At 43.0% G+C, this 21,036-nt stretch overlaps 1 protein-coding gene across 5 annotated transcripts in view; it reads left to right on the top strand.

Annotated features, from left to right (window-relative positions):
• Positions 1-21,036, top strand: part of znf106a (zinc finger protein 106a) — a 47,676-nt gene that overhangs the window by 14,394 nt on the left and 12,246 nt on the right. For 4 of the 5 annotated variants that reach the window (XM_060934271.1, XM_060934269.1, XM_060934273.1 and 1 more), the window contains exons 4-14: positions 11,067-11,261; positions 13,198-15,030; positions 15,126-15,567; positions 15,852-15,921; positions 16,011-16,165; positions 16,265-16,325; positions 16,408-16,722; positions 16,809-17,514; positions 17,775-17,824; positions 18,898-19,043; positions 19,204-19,338. In XM_060934271.1, coding sequence (XP_060790254.1) covers positions 11,067-11,261; positions 13,198-15,030; positions 15,126-15,567; positions 15,852-15,921; positions 16,011-16,165; positions 16,265-16,325; positions 16,408-16,722; positions 16,809-17,514; positions 17,775-17,824; positions 18,898-19,043; positions 19,204-19,338 — 4,108 coding nt within the window. The remainder of the gene's footprint in view (positions 1-11,066; positions 11,262-13,197; positions 15,031-15,125; positions 15,568-15,851; positions 15,922-16,010; positions 16,166-16,264; positions 16,326-16,407; positions 16,723-16,808; positions 17,515-17,774; positions 17,825-18,897; positions 19,044-19,203; positions 19,339-21,036) is intronic. The other variant, XM_060934274.1, reaches the window with a different exon arrangement.

Below are 21,036 nucleotides of genomic sequence, written 5' to 3'. Positions count from 1 at the left end.
TCGCTAGCGACATGGCAGGCTTGGGGAATCGTTTGTCCTGACCGCATTTGTTCCGGGTCAGCTTGGAACGGGTGCTTAGCAGCGTCGGCTTGGGTCCAGATGACCCGGTTGACTAGGTCCAGTTGGGCTCCCAGTCTGACCAAGATGTCTGCCCCAATGACCAGTGGGTCAGGAAGTCCGGGGACGACACTCAAGAAATGAAGGAATTCTCTCTGACCGATGGCGAGCGACACGGTGCAGACGCCCGTGGCTTTGATGGGGCTCTGGGGTTGTTCGGCTGACAGTAGCCGGTGGCTCTTCTGCACAAAGACAGGGGAAGGAGTGCTCTGACGCACTATGTCGAACCACGTTTGGCTGATGGCTGACTTCTCTGACCAAAGCGCTAACCTGACGCCCGGTGCCGTGACGCCGTTGACAATGTTGCCAGATATCCAGGGGTACTACCTGGTTGGGGCAGATTCGCCAAGAAAGCAAAGGAAAGACGGGTGGCCATCAAGCGCGTTGCGGTTGAGAAGAGTGTCGGTTGAGTTTGGTGCGTCTTGACTCGGCTCAGGGTGGAGCGGAGTGGTCTCGAGGTTCTCGGGGACCCGCCCTGACTCAGCTATCGGTGGAGTAGCCTCCACGCTAACTTCATCGCAACAGGCTCGATCATGACGACGAGGATCTGGGGTCTGTGGGGACGCGACCTGGGCCCACAGTTGCCCACGACGACAGTCAATGAGGGGCGCTAGCCTATCTAGTAGGTCTTGGCCAATGAGGAACGGTTCTACCCCAACAGAGCAGATGTAAGTGGGGTGAGTGATGGACATGCCCTGGAAGCTGAGTTCTAACCATGCAATGGTTGTTACTGGGGCTTGATTCTGGGTGAAGCTAACCAAGTTGACGTCACAACGTTCGGTTCTGATGGGTCTACCTTGCGCGCGCCGCGCATCAGAAACCTCTGTGAAGACTTTAGAACACATCAGGGTGATTTCCGACCCGGTATCCAAGAGAGCTTGGAGGGAAACGTTGCCTTCTACCACCACTGGGGTATAGATACGCTTGGCGTTGCCTTTCCTAACCAAATCTCCAAGAAACTGCGTCAGGGGTGCATCCTGCGGGTCAGGCTTCACTAACGGAGGGGGTGGTTTCAACTCATCGCTGCCTATTGGGCAGGGGTCCTTTCCCCACCCCACGAGGTAGACACGTGGTGGTGGTGGGGATGGGTCCCGGCCTAGTCATGCTGACGGTTCGTCCCTGTCCTTGCTCGGCTTACCCTTCCTGTTCTTATTGCTCAGCAGTTGTTTAACTCGTGCTAATTCGGTCCTCAGTTCTGCCATCCCAAGCGGCTCTTGGTTGGCTTGTTTAGCGGTAGCTAGCTTAGGGCTCCGCTCCCTTCGAGAGGAGTTGCGATGGGGCCTTGACTGTCCGCTATTCTGAGATTTAGGGCCGTGACTGCCAGGTTTGCGGTTACCTTGCCCTTTGGCGTTGGGGCCCTGTTCCCCCTTGGCTCCAGCTTGTCGAACTTTCCAGTTACCTTTGGGTTGACTCGACGTCTGGTGGCCGGGGTTTGGGTTCGCCCAAGGGGGCCCGCGGTTTGGGGCTTCACCCCCTTCTAGGCCTAAGGACTGACCTTCCTGCTCATATAGGCTGAGGACTCTGGGATCGTCCTCGTGGCGGTCTGTGGGTCGGACGAACGTCTCCCACGTTAGTTGTGCGGTGCGACGCATTTCTCTCATAGTATGGGGGCGCTGGCGACACGCGAGTGTTACTTGGTTACGGATGCACGGGTGAAGGTTATGGAGGAAGAGGGACTTGAAGTTGCGATCTTCCTCTAGCCCGGGCTCGCTTCTGCCCTGAAAGTACGCTGCACGGAGCCGACGGTAGTACTCGCGAGGGTGTTCGCTTCGTTTCTGTCTGATCAGAATAGCACCCATCGTCGCAGCAGTCTCATCCTCGTACAACAAGTATTCCTCTTTCAAGTACTTACGTATTTTCTTGTAGTCGTCGAGGACTGACTGCGGTAGGGTCTCAACGAATGCTCGTACGCCACTACCTAAAGTTTTCCAGACTAGTCTGGCCTTTTCATGCGACGTAGCCTCTGGCAGGTCCAGGAGGCTACGCTCGATTTCCCGGAAATAATCATTAACGCTTCGGTGTCTATGATTTTCCGGCTCAAAACGCTCTATGTCTTTCGCAAGGACGTCGATTTGGCGGATCCTAGTTTTGCGTTCTGCGACGAGGCGTTTTGATTTTGACCCGTAGGGGTCCTCGCTGTCTTCGCTATTTGAGCTGCTCTCATATCGCCTATGTCTGCGTTTCGGCTTGTAGGCGGCCTCTCCGTCAGAGGAGTCTGAGGGTACGTAGCGCGGCGTTTTCTGCGGGCTAGAGGCTGCAGCGATATTGAAGCGCGAGGGGGTGTAGTGGGGAGTAAAGTAAAAACTCCCAGCGCCACGAGGTGGCGACCGCGCGGCTTTCACGCGAGTTGAGCTTGAGTGCGGTGTCTGATCTACCGTTCTAAGCTCAGGTTCTTCCTCCTCCAGAGCGGAACTCTGTTCTTGGGAGGGTTTGGCCGATCCCTCATCTGAGCGACGTGCTTGCGTCACTTCTTCTCTGAGGTATTCTGTTTCGCGCTTTAGTTCATCTTGTGTGGCTCTCAGGCCCACGAGGCTACTCTCCGCGCTTTCTGCTCTCCTTTGAGCTTCGGCCAGTTGTCGTTTTAGTGTTCTTTTCTCTTGTTCGAGGGTCATACACACATGTTCCATTTCCTTATAGTAGATCATGAACAATTTGGGTAGCCCTTCTGGGAGAGTCATAGTACGCTCCTTAAGTTCCCTAACGGCTATGTGTATTTCATCAAAGCGAGCCTTTTGGTCCAGATCACAGAAGTAATTTCTCCTATCCTCCGGGACTTGGCCTAAATCGCCTACAACGTCGAAGAGAGAGAGGAGGGGCCCTTCTGACTCCCTTGATGGGGAACGCGACATTTTGTTCGAAATGTATTAATTAACTTAAAGGAAATTAATACTAGGTGTTGATTAGGTTAGAATTTAATTCAATCCAAGTTGCTAAATAATTGATGTGGTTTCTTAGCTACTTTGTTTTCACTAATGTTTCACTTGTATTAATTAGCTCAATTAATAATTAGTTAACAATAATGATTATTATTAATAATATTAAGTACTTGGATTAGATATTACTCTAATGTACTAATCAATTAAACCAGTTTATCAGCTAACTGTGGTTGGCAGCTGAATTTCAGTTCTATGATTAACACACTGTTAATGATTCACCATTAAAGTCATCTGTGTTATACCTTGGCAGTTGATTTTGGGTATACAGCAGTTTACAAGTTATTGTTGAGAGATTCACAAGGTCATTAAACTAATCCTCACACGGGGCACCACTTTAATGTAGGTTGAATTGGGATTAATTAAATTATAAATTATGTAATTGATAATTAAATTAATCAATTTATAAATAAAGATCAGTCTCATAAAATCTTAAATTATTAATCTTAACACTCACCGTGAATGGTTACATTCAAGATTAATGGTAGCTCTGTATTAGATGGGAAACCCAGTTGTATACAAAAGCTAAATTCTGAAGGAAAAAGGAGTTCTAAATAGTTGACCTTGTGAATAAACAACAGGAACAAGTAAAATGCAATTCAATTTTATTAGCTTTTATTTGTCTACTACTCACTAATAATAATAATCTCAAAATACATTCAATGTCGGCAAAGGTAATAACAAGACAAAACAATGGAACAATTACACCTGGACTATAAAGTTGAGGGAAAGAGAGAGAAGAAGAGAATCCCTTGTGTGTGCGTGTGTGTGGAGGTGTGTGTGTGTGTGTGTGTGTGTGTGTGTGTGTGTGTGTGTGTGACCTAGCTTGTCGTTAGCTAAAACAAAGGAATGTTAGCTAAATAGAACAAAGGATTAGCTCTGTGGCTAATGTGTGCTTTGTGTAGGTATCTGTGGGCAGATGCTAATGACTAGCCACTTTGGCAATGCTTAAACAAAATGGCGGTCAGTGCCTAGGTGTCGTATCACAGGTAACTCAATGAGGGAGGTAACAAAATGGCGTCGGGAAATATGGCGCCGGCAGGCCTAGTCGAGAACACAAGCCTACGAGCTAGCGTATCACCCTGAGGTAGCTAGCAATAAGTTGCTAAGGAGAATCTGACCACGCTACAGCTGGATCCAAACACTGCACTTAACAACAATTTCCAACAGACTATCTAGGCAAAGAACTCAACGCGAGAGAGAGTGAGAGAGTGTGTATATGTGTTGGATGGAGAGAACTAGGCCTTGTAGCGGTCTAGCCTCGGAGCTTAAAATAACAAACTTGTCGCTGCGCTGCTAATCAGATAGGGAAGCTAGCAATGGAGTTAAGGAAAGATATCATGCAAGATACCCTGTCTAACAAGTTCAAAGAAAAAAAACAGAACCAAAACAAACAATAAAAACAAACAAACACCTTCCGTGTCTGAGCGGGTATGCTAAATAGCTCAAAGCTTAAACATGACCCTAACAACCATCTGAATAAGCTACAAATTAAAAATTTGCCCAAGTGCCTACTCAATGCGATGGAAGTTCTTTCTCCGATGTCCGCGCTGAGGGTCGCGGTCCGAGGAGAGGAGGTTAGCGGCGCGTTGCGTCCAACCGCGGCTAACGAAGCAGGGAGATGGAGGCCTAGCTGGCCCACGGTGCTTCAGGAGAAACCTCCGGTGATGCGTCGACGAGAAAAAGGCTGAGAGGAGCGAAGCTGTCCGCAAATGCCTCTTAGCGTGGAAAACTACTTAACTGTAGTTAAACTTTGCAAAGGTTTAGAATCAAAACCACTATATCGCTGAAACTTAGCGGGTCGTTCAAAAGTTCGGCCGAAACTAATTTGAACAGGCTGTTCTCAGACAATAGCGGTTAGTCTCAACACTGTAGGCGAGCGTGCCTACAGTCCGTCCGACCACTCCAGTAGTCAGAACACGAGAGAACGAATCGAGGCGCTCTCGATACAGTTAAAGCAGTTCCACTTTACATCACATCCGGGTGGAGCGCGCAAGGAATTGTGGGATCGTTATAGGGGGCGCTGGCGAGTTACCAACAACATTTTAAGTACCTTTTGTAAAAGTTTTGCAAATGTTGCAGTCAGCATTTAAAGTGCTAACTTAAAGTTTTTGTGCAAGTTTCAGTTGATTAAACTGTCATATTTTATTAAATGTGTCTGCTTTTGTAATAAAAAAGTACTGAAAGAAAAAGCAAACACAGCATTGCGAGTTCTTATCCATCCATATATATATATATATATCCCTCCCGACTGAAAATTTTTTTGCTCACCCGGTGGACAGGAAACGGATTTTTTTTTAAGGATGGCCTTGTTCATACTTCCAGATAGCCATAATGAGTAAGAGTTTGTTTTTGCGCGATATGGTTATATTACATTTACAGCCAACTCCAGGAATACTGTCAGCCTTCAAGTTGGTGTAAGTTAATGATGCAACATTTTACAATGAATTATTGCAATTAATTATTGTCAGCCTTCAAGTTAATGATTCAGCATTTTGCAATTAATTATTGCACTAAAAAAAAGCATCTCGCACACTGATTAAGTGTTCACTCGGATAATTGGAGAAACGTTCTTTTAAGAAAAATCACTCTCGTTATTTTTTTTACATTTTTTTAATTAATGGTGTTTCAAAAACATCAAAAAATGTACAGTGTTTATTCCTACAGCAAATACAGGATGTTGATATTGATGTCACTTAGAAGCCAAGAGGAGTTTTTATGCAAATAATTTTGACCTTGTTAATTTTATATTATTTTTAATAACCAGAGTGTCATTGCTTAATGCCGGGTGAATATACACTGCTGAGACAATTCTACTGCATTGTACTTGTATCCTGCATCTGCTTTGAACTGTTAACTGGACATCCATTTGATATGTCCTTTCAGTACTTTTGAAATTGCTAAAAGGAAAAAAAACAGCCTCATTTTTTTCCCCCTCTTTTTGTGTTGGATTCATATGCATATGTACAGAGTACTTAGAAATAGGGCTGCACAATATATCGAAAAAGTATCGATATCGCGATATCATAGTTTGCGATACACATACCGCAAAAATTACTTAAATTTCGATAAAAGGCACATTTTTCTGTGCCGTCCAATCACATTTGAATGTCAGCAAGCGCCGCGGGATAACTCTGCCCCCTATTGGAAAACAAGTAAAAGCCTCGTGGTGAAGGCGGGAGCAAGTGTGGTGAGACAAACTTGTGTGAGGAGGAACTGGTTTCCAAAAAAAAAAAAATGCACGTCTGCTATTTGGAAGTACTTTGGATTCAGGAGGGGTGATGTACTGCAAACTCAGGTACTTTGCAAGACATGTACCTGTAAAACAGTGGTGGGGCGGCTCACTGGGACAAACACTGCTGTACAAAAGCATAAAAACATAAAACCGCGCTCTCTCTCTCTCTCTCTCTCTCTCTCACACACACACACACACACACACACACACACACACACACTACCGCTCGCTCACTCACACACGCTACCTCTCTCTCTCCCTCTCTCTCTCTCACACACACACACACCACTGCTCTCTCACCCGCATGTGTTATTAACAGATTGTGTTTGAGTTTATGGTGAATCTGTGTCGCTCACCTTCATCTCCCGGGAGCCGCTGAAATTGCCATTTTGAATGCTTTATGTTAATGTAATGTAGTTTTCAGTTTTTTGTTTACTTCAACTTAAGACATTTTCTGCTGCGCTCACAAAAATTAAGAGATTTAAAGATGATTGATGGACACCATTGCAGGTGTAGCCATGTTTTTCCAATAAAAAATAATGTTGGAATGGAAGCGATGCATTGGGTGTTTTTTTTTTTAAATGCTAGATACAGGGCAGAACGGCGAGTAGAGGTAAGAAAAACATTATATATTTAATTATCGTGATACATATCGATATCTAGATATTCAGTCATGTTATCGAATATCGCATATTTTTCTGATATCGTGCAGCCCTACTTAGAAAGGCTTTGATTGGAAATGTAACTGGATTCAAAGGTTTATATGGCATTCAGTGTTCTATTTAGCAGTTTATTAATGCCTTACCCACCTTGTTGGATTGGATATAATAATCATTCAGATTGACTTGAGTAGGTTTACTCTATTCCATTTGATGCATATAAATAAAACTGTTTTATTCCAGTAAATTTTAATGAATTAATAAGCTTCTATCCGTAGCATAGCTATCAGTGGGCATTTTTGCCAGTAGTTGCTCTTGTAAAGAGTAATGACATCAGGAAATCTGCTAAGTATGTACAGTTAGGTCCATATATATTTGTACACTGACACACATTTTGTTTTTTTACCCATTTACTGAAACATATTCAGGTTATAGTTATATAATGGACAGGGACATAAAGTCCAGACTTTCAGCTTTCATTTGAGGGTATCCACATTAAAATTGGATGAAGGGTTTAGGAGTTTCAGCTGCTTAACATGTGCAACCCTGTTTTTAAAGGGACCAAAAGTAATTGGACAATTGACTCAAAGGCTATTTCATGGGCAGGTGTGGGCAATTCCTTCATTATGTCATTCTCAATTAAGCAGATAAAAGGCCTGGAGCTGATTTGAGGTGTGGTGCTTGCATTTGGAAGATTTTGCTGTGAAGAAAACATGCGGTCAGAGGAGCTCTCCATGCAGGTGAAACAAGCCATCCTTAAGCTGCGTAAACAGAAAAAACCCATCCGAGAAATTGCTACAATATTAGGAGTGGTAAAATCTACAGTTTGGTACATCCTGAGAAAGAAAGAAAGCACTGGTGAACTCATCAATGCAAAAAGACCTGGATGCCCACAGAAGACAACAGTGGTGGATGATTGCAGAATAATTTCCATGGTGGAGAGAAACCCCTTCACAACAGCCAACCAAGTGAACAACACTCTCCAGGAGGTAGGCGTATCAATATCCAAATCTACCATAAAGAGAAGACTGCATGAAAGTAAATACAGAGGGTTCACTGCACGGTGCAAGCCACTCATAAGCCTCAAGAATAAAAAGGCTAGATTGGACTTTGCTAAAAAACATCTAAAAAAGCCAGCACAGTTCTGGAAGAACATTCTTTGGACAGATGAAACCAAGATCAACCTCTACCAGAATGATGGAAAGAAAAAAGTATGGTGAAGGCGTGGTACAGCTCATGATCCAAAGCATACCACATCATCTGTAAAACACAGCGGAGGCAGTGTGATGGCTTGGGCATGCATGGCTGCCAGTGGCACTGGGTCACTAGTGTTTATTGATGATGTGACACAGGACAGAAGCAGCCGGATGAATTCTGAGGTATTCAGAGACATACTGTGTGCTCAAATTCAGCCAAACTGATTGGTCGGCGTTTCATAATACAGATGGACAGTGACCCAAAACATAAAGCCAAAGCAACCCAGGAGTTTATTAAAGCAAAGAAGTGGAATATTCTTGAATGGCCAAGTCAGTCACCTGATCTCAACCCAATTGAGCATGCATTTCACTTGTTAAAGACTAAACTTCAGACAGAAAGGCCCACAAACAGACAGCAACTGAAAACCGCTGCAGTAAAGGCCTGGCAGAGCATTAAAAAGGAGGAAACATAGCGTCTGGTGATGTCCGTGAGTTCAAGACTTCAGGCAGTCGTTGCCAACAAAGGGTTTTCAACCAAGTATTAGAAATGAACATTTTATTTACAATTATTTAACTTGTTCAATTACTTTTGAGCCCCTGAAATGAAGGGATTGTGTTTAAAAAATGCTTTAGTTCCTCACATTTTTATGCAATCATTTTGTTCAACCCACTGAATTAAAGCTGAAAGTCTGAACTTCAACTGCATCTGAATTGTTTTGTTCAAAATTCATTGTGGTAATGTACAGAACCAAAATTAGAAAAATGTTGTCTCTGTCCAAATATTTATGGACCTAACTGTATTTATTTTACCCCAAAGCTTAGTTGCTCATGCTAAGACAAATTTTCTCCAGGGTAGCCTTCGTCAAATGCAGCTTGTAAACATCAAGAACCTGACTACATGCACATCTACCCTGAGATTTCTCCTATAGTGCTTGATCAGATTGGAGAATGCAGAGCAAGGAGGCGACAGCTCCTCAATACAGTGTCTCTCCAGATCCTCCAGGGTCCTATGTACATTTTTGTGAACCGTCCTTTTCAGCTCACCTCACAGTTTTCAAAGGGCTTCAGGTCCGGGAATTTGGGATGGCCATGTCAAAAAGCTTAATTCTGTAGACATTGAAGCATTTTAGTTGGATTTAACTGTGTGTGTTTTGGAGCACTGTCCTGCTGGAAGATTCTTTATTACTACCCTAACAGTTTATATAGACTTTTCAGGCATGCAGCTATTTTTATTTGCATTGCTTGATTTATGAAGTTCAGTACACCTTTTGTTTAATTTCATTTGTGTATTCTATATTCTTCCCCTTGTTTATGAATGACCTAAGGGAATTTGGCTTCATGGGAACATGCTATCATTTAGATTTTGTTCATAAAAATTTCTAAGGAAGCCAATAATTTTGACAGATTGTTCGATTTGTGTGTTTACTGTGTGATTTATGCCAGTACCTTTTTTGCCATCTTTTTCTTTATCAAGGATGCCAGTAATTCTGGAGCTCTCTCTATGCTTGAAAATGCTATTTTGTTAAAATAAAATGTAATAAAGCATGATTAACCATTTTTGTTAAGGTTTAAAGATCACAAGACCATATTGCACATTATTAATTTTCCTTCATTTACATTATGGCAATATTTCTGGGGTTTCCTATACTCCTTATGCATGCTGAATATTGTACTCGGTGCTTTTGTTATTTGCATGTGGCATTTGACTAAACGCTTGTTGGAGTTGGTGGTAACTGTAGTTAGGCACGTGTCATCTCCAGCCTTCAAAAGGACAAGCTGAAGAGGCTGCCATAGCACAAGAATATATATAGGCACTTTGGAATCGACAGGCAAGGCCAGCATAGAGCAACTGTGTCTCTCATGTGACTGTTATGTAGACCACTGGAATGTGAAAAGTGAGATTAGAACAGAGGAAAAGCAAGTAACCTTGAGAACATGGCACTCTGGCTAAACCACATACACTTTTTTTTATTGTTTCTTTACAGATTTGCACGTGTCATTAAATTTTAAAATACTGTAAATGCATATATGAAATATCCTTAGAGAGCAAGGAAAACAGGCTTAAAGCAGTCATACCTAACTTGCAAATATATCTTTATAAAAAATATTACACAGTCTTTAGCCTGATAAACCTTCAGTACTGTTTAATAATAGTAATGGCACTCCACCCTGACCCAGTTTTTGGTGGGATAGGTCAATTGTCTGTCAGTAAATTTCTTTTAGCTCACAACCCTGGCATTTGGGAGTGGAGATCTGGTAGGGAGTGGGGGTTTGCTACAGGCAGCTGGCTGCAGCTCTTATTACAGCAAATGCTGGAGAGACCCACCCTGATGCTGCTCATCAGAACTAAGAAATGAGAGGGAGGGAGGGTGTGGGTGTGCAGCAACTAAAGTGGGCTGCTTGTTCGGCGTTTGTTGCAGAGTGCAGCAGACACCATCGTGACAGCGTGCAAGGGCTTGGCTGCAACAGAGAGGGTGCTGGCCTCTCGCGAGCTCCGGGCTCCATTTCTGGTGGCGAAACATCATGCCAAAGGCCCATTTCTTGCCAGAGGCACCTTCCCATTCCATGCTGCTTCAAGCAACGAAATGAAGCTTTGAAACCCCTTGACAAGATCAGGAAGATCCAGCTGTTTTTCTTTGTTTTGCTACATTAATACAGGAATAAGTCAGTTTGCCTCCTGATCATTTAAAGTGATGATTTTTTTTTGTTTCATTGGATTTTTAAAAATTTATTTTAATTATTTTTGAGTTGGAGACAGTTCTTTCCATTTCTTCAGAAGCATAAGGATATGCTTCTTTCCCAAGATTTACTGGAAACAAAAGTCAAGGCCTAAGTTGTCCTCCAGCCACCTGGCATCCACTTTTGCGAAGCCGTTAGCCATGCCTGAGGGTAGCATTCATCAGCCACTGTCCCCTCTCCTTCCCAGGGATTGCGGACATGAGTGTCGGGCATGCGGGGTGACTGTAGCAAGCTTGACAGAGTATGCAGATCACATCTCCAGCTCCATGCACAAGCAACGTGTGGAAGCCTATGAACACCAGATATCTAAAACGGACCAGGATGAGGACTACTTTGATAAAGAGGTGGTGGAGCTCATTGAAAAACGAAAAGCGTTCATCAGGTAAATTTGTTTTATATATAACTTGATACCTGCAATTAGCTGATCATTTTTTTAGGATTGTTTAGGACCATGTGTGCTGTGAGGGTATAAAGCACAGTAAATATTTTTGGCGTTTCTTTGAGGTATTCCATTAGCTCAAAATGTTATGTATCAAAATGTACTGACTGCTGTTGGACAGGATCAGTAGTCCTAATCCCAACAGGCCATCAGACTATTGAACTCTTCATAATGATAACAAGGTACACTACTGCACTTTGGACTTTAAGGACTCGTAACCACACAGTCATCACATCTCTGCCATGTTTCCACTCATTAATATAGTTTGAGGGTTTTTTTTGTTTTGTTTTTCTCCTCTTCCCCTTTATTTCTACTGTTTTTAATTTATCTTATCTATATATTTTTATACTCGCAACAACCTAAGGTATATAAGAATTTCACTGTAATTACTTGTAATTATGTGTGACAAATAAAACTTGAAAACTAATTAACTCAGAATATTCATCAGGTACTTTTAAAATAATTTTTTATATGTATTTATATCCTACATGCATTTAGCTCTGTTATAAACTGAACTACAGGCTGGAGTCATGTATCGTCAAGGTTAAAACCGTGATCAGTGCTCACTCTCACTCACTTTTTAGCACTTTCCTTTCACTCTGTCCAACTAAAACAGATTCTCTGAGCCAACAATCCATGAATAACCAAACATGTTATCCGAGACCCCATAATTCTCAAAATGCTGATCAATTTTTGTCTATTTGTCTTGCATTAGAGTATCCAAACAGTGCTGTGTAAAATTTTCTGAATGGTCAGAAAATTAATGAAAAATTTTGTTAGATAAATGTAAATGAAACTTGGTACTTTAAGCAGCAGTTGTACATTTACATTTTTGCTTTCATTGATAGCTGCATTGAACATGAACACTGTAGGCAGTAAAGCAAAAAATATTTCAGTGTTCAGTCTTTGTGGCCTTTGCCAAACAAAACACAAAGTAGAGCAGATGGGTCTTAGCACATTTAGGTGATTTTGAATTTAAAATTGATTTTGTTAAGCCAGCAAAAATTTGCTGAAGACGTACTATTTCTGGGGACATATTTGGTGTTTTAAGGGCAGTAGTTTAAAAGGTGAGTGATTTGATAGATATTCAGCTGCATGTGTTGTAGTGTTACTGGGGGAGTGGCACAAGCAGTGTGCTAGTCAAGTGACTGTTGCCTTGCGTCTGATGTCCTGTCACATGCAAAATCATAGCTCATAACTTAGCCCTCGTTAAGTTCTGCTTTTTAATGACAATGTAAAGGGGCTGGGTCATCCTTCCAGATGCCTCTGCACCAAGTAGCGTGTCACTATTTTTGTATCCATGGATATTCCACTGTTTGAAAAACAATCTACAACAATCAGGAGATCTCCTAAGGCGTAGAACATAAATTGAAGACATTTTGTCAAAGCACTTATATTTCAAATTATTTTTACTGATCTATTCTATTTTTGTTTGGTTATTGTAATGGATCAGAACCGGCCTCAGCCGTCTTGCTGGCAACCACAAAGGAAAGAAAATATCAGACACATTTTAGTTAAAACATATAGCCTAGATGAAGAAGATCTAGATAACACATTGATTTTGAAGGGATCAATAGCAGTGAATTTGCAGATGGTTTTGCTGCAAAGAAAGCTAACAGGGTAGCAGTCACATGATTCCAAAACAAAAATAACAAACTGGACTCTGGGGAGGGTGAGTCTGCCCCTTTTAAGGAGCTTTTCTTTTTACTCTGTTTGACGGGTCTTCATCAAAAAAATGTATCTGCGGAACTTGTCATGTGTGTTTACTTTGCTTACTAATGTAGTGAAAAGAAAACTCCTAGGTTGTCATGATTTTATGAATTGTTAGATTGTGCACATTTAATGTGTCTGGTTTCCTATTAATGTTGCCTTCCCTCAGACAAGAGAAAGCTGCTTTGAGGAGGGCCAGAGAGGAACAGGAAGCCATGAGACAGTGGCAAGGTATTAAAGAACAGTGGCACAATTGCAGACAGTGGCACCACCAGCAAGATGGTTCCTGGGGCCCAAGATTCTCAAATTTTCCCATGTCCTCCAGAAGTGGGTTGAATACACACACACAAGAACCATGTAGGGGCCCTGAGCATGATCATGACAACTGGAACAGATGGCAGATTAGGAGCGCCACTTGGCATGCTGAAGGGCCCCCTGACTTGCAGAGATGGGAATCCTTAGATGGACGAGGCGGTAGCTTGCACAGTAGGGGAAACTACTGGGGAGGAAGACGGGGCACCTATGTAGGTTACGCTCCACAGCAGAGAAACCAATCATCCTGGTCTAACAAAGGACACAACAGAGGGAACTTTGAAAGACAAAATGATTTGCATTGGCAACACTTCAAAGCTGATCATTGCACTGCATCATCTAGGACACATCACCACCAGAAACCACATCAGAGTACTGAGGGCCAGAAAAAGTACTACCAAAGACAGGAAGGTTGTGGAGAGAATGATCCTGGTAAGGGTAAGTCCGACAAGCCCCACCGTTGGGCACCATATCCTCCAGCTTTGCCTGGAGATATTTTAAGTGATATTCAAAGTGATATCCAGCCTGCTTCAGACAAGGTGAATTTTGACTCTTGTGAGCATGGTAAAAAAAGAAATTTGAATCCAAGCACCCAAGGCCTGGAGGGGCGGTCGCAAATGGATCTTGGGAAAAGCCATCTTGAATCCTTTAAACCGCAGCAAGAATATAAGAGAGAATCCAGAAAGCAAAGTACATATCCTAATAAGAGAAATGAAAGCAGTGAGAAAGCAGAGAGACCGAGTCACACATCTTCACCCTCTTCTTCCTTGCCCTTACCTACTCAGAGACTTGAGAGGCCCACCAAGCATTCTGAAAAAAGGGTTACTGCTAACCCTGGTTCAGCAACTAATCTCAGTCGTACATCAAGTCAAGACTCCATTAACTCTAAAGTGTCAAAGCATTCTCACTCAGGCTCTCAGTCCCCTCTATCTGGTCCCATTGGCCAGGAGCAGGAACAGCTGCTTTCTGAAATGCTTTTCAAAGCAAAGGAGAACCTTTTGAATAAACAAACCTCAGTAGGAAAGACTGCCACAGAGGACGACCTTAAAGGTGTTGAGCTGCATATCCAAGAAGATGAGTTGATAGAAGGTTCAGAGCTGAGCAGTGCAAAAGAACACTATAGAAGTAAGAGGAAATCAGATGAGCACAATGAAAAAAGGAAAGAATGGCAGTCTCTCAGAACTGAGACTCCTATGCAGTCTGGCTGCTCAACAAAAGACAGCAATCTGCGGTTTCTGCAATCGCTGCAGGTCAGCACCTCCACCATGGACCAGGAAGATGTGGAGGAGTGTGCACGAAAGGAAGAAGATCTTGTGCAAGATCAGGGAATACAAGCTATGGATGAAGGTATAATCTCTGACGGTGAGGGCAGCCGCAGCAGCCATTCTCTTCCCACAGCTGGATGCTCTGTGCCTTCCCTGAGAAAGCTGGCCCTGCCTGCAAGTTTCAAGCGGGACCTGAACCGACACATTGCTAGCAAAGGCAAAGCAGTTGCCCATGAGCCCAACCTGAACATTGCTCGGCGCTTTAGGAATGTAAGTGGCACACGTGAGAGTGAGAAGGACAATGGCCTGAAACCCACCCTGCGGCAGCTCATCAGTTCCTCTGCCTCCAGAAGAAATGTCAACTGGGACCAAGTATACCAGGAGGTCCATCGCAAGAAACAGGAGCAGGGCAAGGGTTTACCAAGGTAATTTTTTTTTCTTACAGGGATTTTCAATTACAAATAACATAACAGTGACTACCACAAAACTAATGTTATGTTAACCACATGTCTTTGGTCAGGTTTGGAATAGAGATGGTACCCAGTGAGCCTGAAGGTGCAAGCCACATGGAAGATGATGATGTTCCTCTTTGTGAGGGCTTCCAGTGGGACTCTGTAGCTAACTTTAGCCCAGTATCAGTATTTTCACGCAAACGCAGCGTGTCAGAAAGCAGTGTGGTTATCCATGGCAGCACAACATCCTCTTCACTCCTCAGAGCTGCAGAACCAGCTTCTGTCATGAATTTACAAGATGGTGCCAAGACAAGGCTTCAGGCTGTTCACTCACCAATGGAGGAGAATTGTGATAATCAAAAGGATAGTGAGGGCACAGGCCAGGCCAAAGAACACATGAAGGAAATGGAGGTACAAAAGCCTGTCCAGGACACAGAGCCTGTGGATGGGGAGAGTAGTTGCATGTCAAGCACTGAGCTGAATGGAGGGAAGAAACGCAGAGCAGTGGGGGTGAGTGAGACAGCTTTTTCTTGTAGCAGTGCTTAAAGGCTGACTGTATATAATGAGGTTCTATTTCAGTCATCAGTATTGCAGCTGAGGTCTGCCCTAAAACGTAGATCTAGATCCTTTTTTTTTTTAATAAAGTTGGTAGTGAATTTTGTAATTTTTTTTTTTAACTGAACAGATCCTTATTTTTGAACATGTAAAATTTTATGTTCATTTTTGAATATAAAAATGTTGTAACTACTGCAATGTAAATATAATGTAATCTGATGGGGGTTTTTTTTGTCCAGGATGTGCCATCCCCAGAAATTCTTAACTCGGAGAGGAAAAACAAGAGGCTGAAAATCAAGCCTAAGAAAGGCAAGTGCATGATAATTTCACAGACAAGACTTTTGAATATTTTTTTCTGTACCGTGTTATAACGTGTTGTCTTGCATTGTGCTGTGTAGAACGCTCTCAGTTGGATGAGTTGTTGGCTGTCTCCTTGCGAGAGGAGGAACTGAACAGCTCTCTGCAGGCAGTGGATGACAGTTTGATCCAGGCTCGATCAGCCCTGCAGTCTGCCTATATGGAAGTGCAGCGTCTACTAATGGTCAAACAGCAGGTTAGTTCTTGTGAATGAGCAACACCAATGTTTGTGTTGATTAGGATAAATTCTTTTTGTTTAGATAATCTAATTTATAATTATGTAACTAATCCTTAGGTAACCACAGAGATGAGTTCCCTGAGGACCAAGCGTATAGAAATCCTACAAGGATTACAAGGTACAAAATTGGAACAAGGGTCAGAATTGTGAAAAACTGTGAAAGTGGGCTGAGGAAAAATCTTTTCTGCTTTATTTTTTAGGAGGTTCTGATTCTCCACCAAGAACAAGAAATTGTGATGAGAACCTGACCATTGCTCCAGTCCTGCCATTGTCCTCTTTGGCCTTGTCTGAACATACTGTTAATCCCAGTAATCCAGCTACTGCTATTTCCATCATTTCACCATCACCTGCCTCTAGCGTACCTGTTTTAACTGTCAAACAGGAGCGTTTGTCACCTGTGACTGTCATCCCAGGACGAGAGCTTACAGACAGCCCACTCTCTGGCCCTCACAGTACCACACAAGAGCAATCCGCAGCTGTCACCACTGAGACTCGTGTGGAACCAATCAGTTTGGGTAAAGTATCACGCTTTCAGAATCAGCAAGTAACTCTTGTTAACTCTCCAGGAATTACCCATTTTCTCTCTTGCTGTTTGCCACAGATGCCACTATAATGTGCAACCTTAATATAAAACTGGGTCAGAAGAATATAGAATGTGCCCAGGATCACAACTTAGAGCTGTCTCCTGCCCCTCAAGCTCATCTTGCCTCTCCAGAGCATATGCAAGACCCTCCCTCATCCTCAAACTCAGTTAGCCCTTCACTTAACCCAGTCTCTCCCAAGTGCTCTCCAGCACACAACAGCCCAGACGCTAAGGCTGGGAAACGTGTAAGAAAGCTGAAGAAGAAGAGGGTGCTGAGGAACGCACAGGGAAGCAAGCAGCCCGATGCCAGTGACTCGGAGCTAGATGCCAGCAAGCCCTCCCGACCTGTTCGCAAGCTGCGATACCGCCGGCGCACCAGTGGCTCCTGCTCCTCTCCCCCTGCTGCTGCTGAAGAACAAGAAGAGGGCATGGAGCTAACAGGTACACCAGATCCTCCAGAATCAAAGGGACCAACACTGGCTCCTGTTGGGAAGGAGACTCAGGACTCTAACTCCTCAGAGCTAGAGATGGTGGAGCTCCCCCAATCTGTGCCCACAGAAGTGGTTAATTTGGACTCTTCTGACCCAGACGAGGAAGAAAGAAACCATCCTAAAGTGTCCAAAGAGTCTGCCACAGAGATGACACAAACCCAGAACCTTGCATGCAATGAGGTCACCTCTACCAGTGAAATTGACACCAGCAATGTAGTCACAAGGTGGGAAAGGTAGATTTTGAGGAAAACTAATTATTCATAGCTGTAGTTCTAAGTGTTATGGGTAACAAAGTCACCATTTGTAGGCTGAAGGCTGGTAAGCTATCTGCTGTACTGCAGTAAAAGGATAATTGTTTGTAACACAGTACATTTCATGGGTTTTATATTTGCCTGTGTCATGAATTGTCAGACGGCTCTTCTGCTATCCAGAGGAGTAAAAGTATAATTTTTATCACGTGCGATATGTCTCTTTTTTTGGTGTGTGTTTGTAGTGCAAAGAATGCGACTCTGCCAGTTATGAAGGAGTCCAAAGCATCTTCTGGTAGGTATTTCAAGTTTACAGGTTGATGTAAACTTAATTATAACTCATGAGCTACATGGTGTAGGTTAGGAATATACTTTTCTTGAATGACAGTTAAAGAGTTATTTTAAACACTTGTGGTCTTTGAGATTAGATTGTTTCAAAAACTACTATGTAGTAAAGAGGATGTAGTAAACCTAAATTATCCAAGACACTTAAATAAAAAAAAAAAAAACCTGAAAGTTAAAACCGGTTCAAAGGGCAACCGTGGTGTATCTCACGAAGGTCAATGGAGTCCACATGGCCTAAATTAGAATGATAATGACGAAAATAGTTCACCAGCTCCATAAATTACTTTTTAAGGGCAAGGTATTCTTGGTGCCTGGGTTAGTTTGAGGCCCCTAATTTGTTTCTGAGAGCAACCGTTGTGATAACAGCTTATGATGAACTGCAAAGTCACATTGTAGAACACATGCTGTTGAGGGGGCTGCACGGTGGTGTAGTGGTTAAGGCTGTCGCCTCACAGCAAGAAGGTCCGGGTTCGAGCCCCGTGGCCGGTGAGGGCCTTTCTGTGTGGAGTTTGCATGTTCTCCCCGTGTCCGCGTGGGTTTCCTCCGGGTGCTCCAGTTTCCCCCACAGTCCAAAGACATGCAGGTTAGGTTAACTGGTGACTCTAAATTGACCGTAGGTGTGAATGGTTGTCTGTGTCTGTGTCAGCCCTGTGATGACCTGGCGACTTGTCCAGGGTGTACCCCGCCTTTCGCCCGTAGTCAGCTGGGATAGGCTCCAGCTTGCCTGCGACCCTGTAGGACAGGATAAAGCGGCTAGAGATAATGAGATGAGATGCTGTTGAGGTTTTCAGGGACTTTTTTTTTTTTTTTTTACTTCAGGAATTCAGATAGGCAATTCCTGTTTAAAACAAACTTGGCTTGCAGTCTTGGTTAATAACGTAGGTTTTGTATTGCATTTGGGTGAAAGTCATGATTTTAAACATTTGTCAGTTTAGCTCTTGTCAGATAGCTTGTGTGTATGTTGCAAATGGGTTTCTACAGAGGAATTAGTCACTGACTCATGTTGTGTGTGTACTTTACTAGATGCATCATCAGATGCTGGTGAAGAGGAGATGCCAACTGAGGGCTCATTTGAAGGTCATCAGGAGGCAGTGAATGGAATGCAGATCCACAATGGTCTGCTGTACACCTGCTCAGGAGACCGCACCATACGAGCCTTCAACCTGATGGTGAGCCTACAACATAGCTCCACAGAAACCCTACACACTGAGGTGTCATTAGATCTGATATCGGATATGTGCTGAAATTCATTTCAGTAGTTCAGAGGTCCCATAGATTTGAATAGATTAATTGAATAGAATAGGTCATTACTGTGTTCTCTTGATATAGAGTCGTAAGTGTGTGGCAGTGTTTGATGGGCACAGCAGTAAAGTGAACTGCTTGGTCGTGTCATCTGGACCTGGCTTACCACAGCGACTCTACTCCGGATCTAGTGACCAAACCATCCGCTGCTATAACATCAAGGTGCGTCTCTCTGTACCTTTGCTCCACCAGGCCTTCACTTATTATTATTAACATTTATTTACTGGTAATGTTCAGACTTTGTGTTATTCAGTCATACTGCCTTCAAATGGTATTTACAGTGGTGCTTGAAAGTTTGTGAACCCTGTAGAATTTTCTGTATTTCTGCATAAATATGACCTAAAACATCAGATTTTCACACAAGGCCTTCTTTCATACTTTTGCCACTCACAGATATGTAATATTGGATGATTTTCCTCAATAAATAAATGACCAGGTATAATATTTTTGTCTCAGTTGTTTAACTGGGTTCTCTTTATCTACTTTTAGGACTGTTGCTTTTGGTCATATTTATGTAGAAACGGAGAAAATTCTAAAGGGTTCACAAACTTTCAAGCACCACTGTAATTATGCATTTATAGAGGTTCTACATCTATGGTGTAGTCATAGCATTTCTGCATTTTGACCCCTTGCTACAGCTGGGAGACAGCTGAAAACTAAGCTTTTCTACTTTTTCTAAACAAGCTGTCTTACCGAATTCAAATAAAATTCACCCAGTGAATATGCACTTGTATTAATTTTGTAACAGTTGTTTAAAGTAAGCATATACTCAGCTGGTTACTTAGGAATCCAATTTTATTTACATTGCAGTTTCTGCTGATTTGAATACCATTTTCAACCACTATATTTTGTGGAATATACACTCACTGAGCATTTTATTAGGAACACCATTACACCTAGTCATTCATGCAATTATCTAGTCAGTCGGTCGTGTGTCAGTAATGCATTGCATGCAGATACTGGCCAACAGAGTCAGATAATGTTCCATCAGAACAACCAGCCATCAGAATGGGGAAAAATGTGATCTCAGTGATTCTGACCATGACGTTATTGTTCATACCAGACGGGCTAGTCTGAGTATTTCTGTAACTGCTGCTTTCCTGGGAATTTCACACACAACAGTCTCTAGAGTTTACTCAGAATGGTGCAATAATGAAAAAACATCCAGTGAGCGACAGTTCCACAGATTGAAACGCCTTGAAAATGGGCGGAGGTAAACGGAGAATAGCCAGACTGGTTCAAGCTGAGAGGAAGGCTAAGTAACTCAGATAACCACTCTGTACAATTGTAGTAAGCAAAAAAGCATCTCAGAATACCTAAAACATCAAACCTTGAGGCGGCTGGGCTACAGTAGCAGAAGACCACACCAGGTTCTACTTCTGTCAGCCAAGAACAGAAAGCTGAGGCTTCAGTGAGCACAGCCTCACCAAAACTGTACAGTTGAAGTCTAGGAAAAGCGTAGTCTGGTCTGATGAAATTTGAATTTCTGCTGAGGTAGACACATGATAGGGTCAGAATTTGACACCAACAGCATGGACCCGACCAGCTTTGTGTCAACAGTCTAGGCTGGTGGAGGTGATGGTGTGTGGGAATGTTTTTCTGGCAGACTTTGGCCCTGTTAATACCAATCAATCATCGTTTGAATGCCTCAGCCTATTTGAGTATTGTTACTGACCATTGTCACAGTTTATCCATCTTCTAATGGCTACTTCCAGCATAGTAATGCACCATGTCACAAAGCAAAAGTCGTCTCAGACTGGTTAAACATGACCAGGAGTTCACTGTTCTTCAGTGGCCTTTCCAGTCACCGGATCTGAATCCAGTAGAACACCTATGGGTGTGATGGAATGGGAGATTCAC

Source organism: Neoarius graeffei, chromosome 11 (genome assembly GCF_027579695.1).
Source record: "Neoarius graeffei isolate fNeoGra1 chromosome 11, fNeoGra1.pri, whole genome shotgun sequence".
NCBI lineage: Eukaryota > Metazoa > Chordata > Actinopteri > Siluriformes > Ariidae > Neoarius > Neoarius graeffei.
This window is presented reverse-complemented; position numbering and strand designations above follow the sequence as displayed.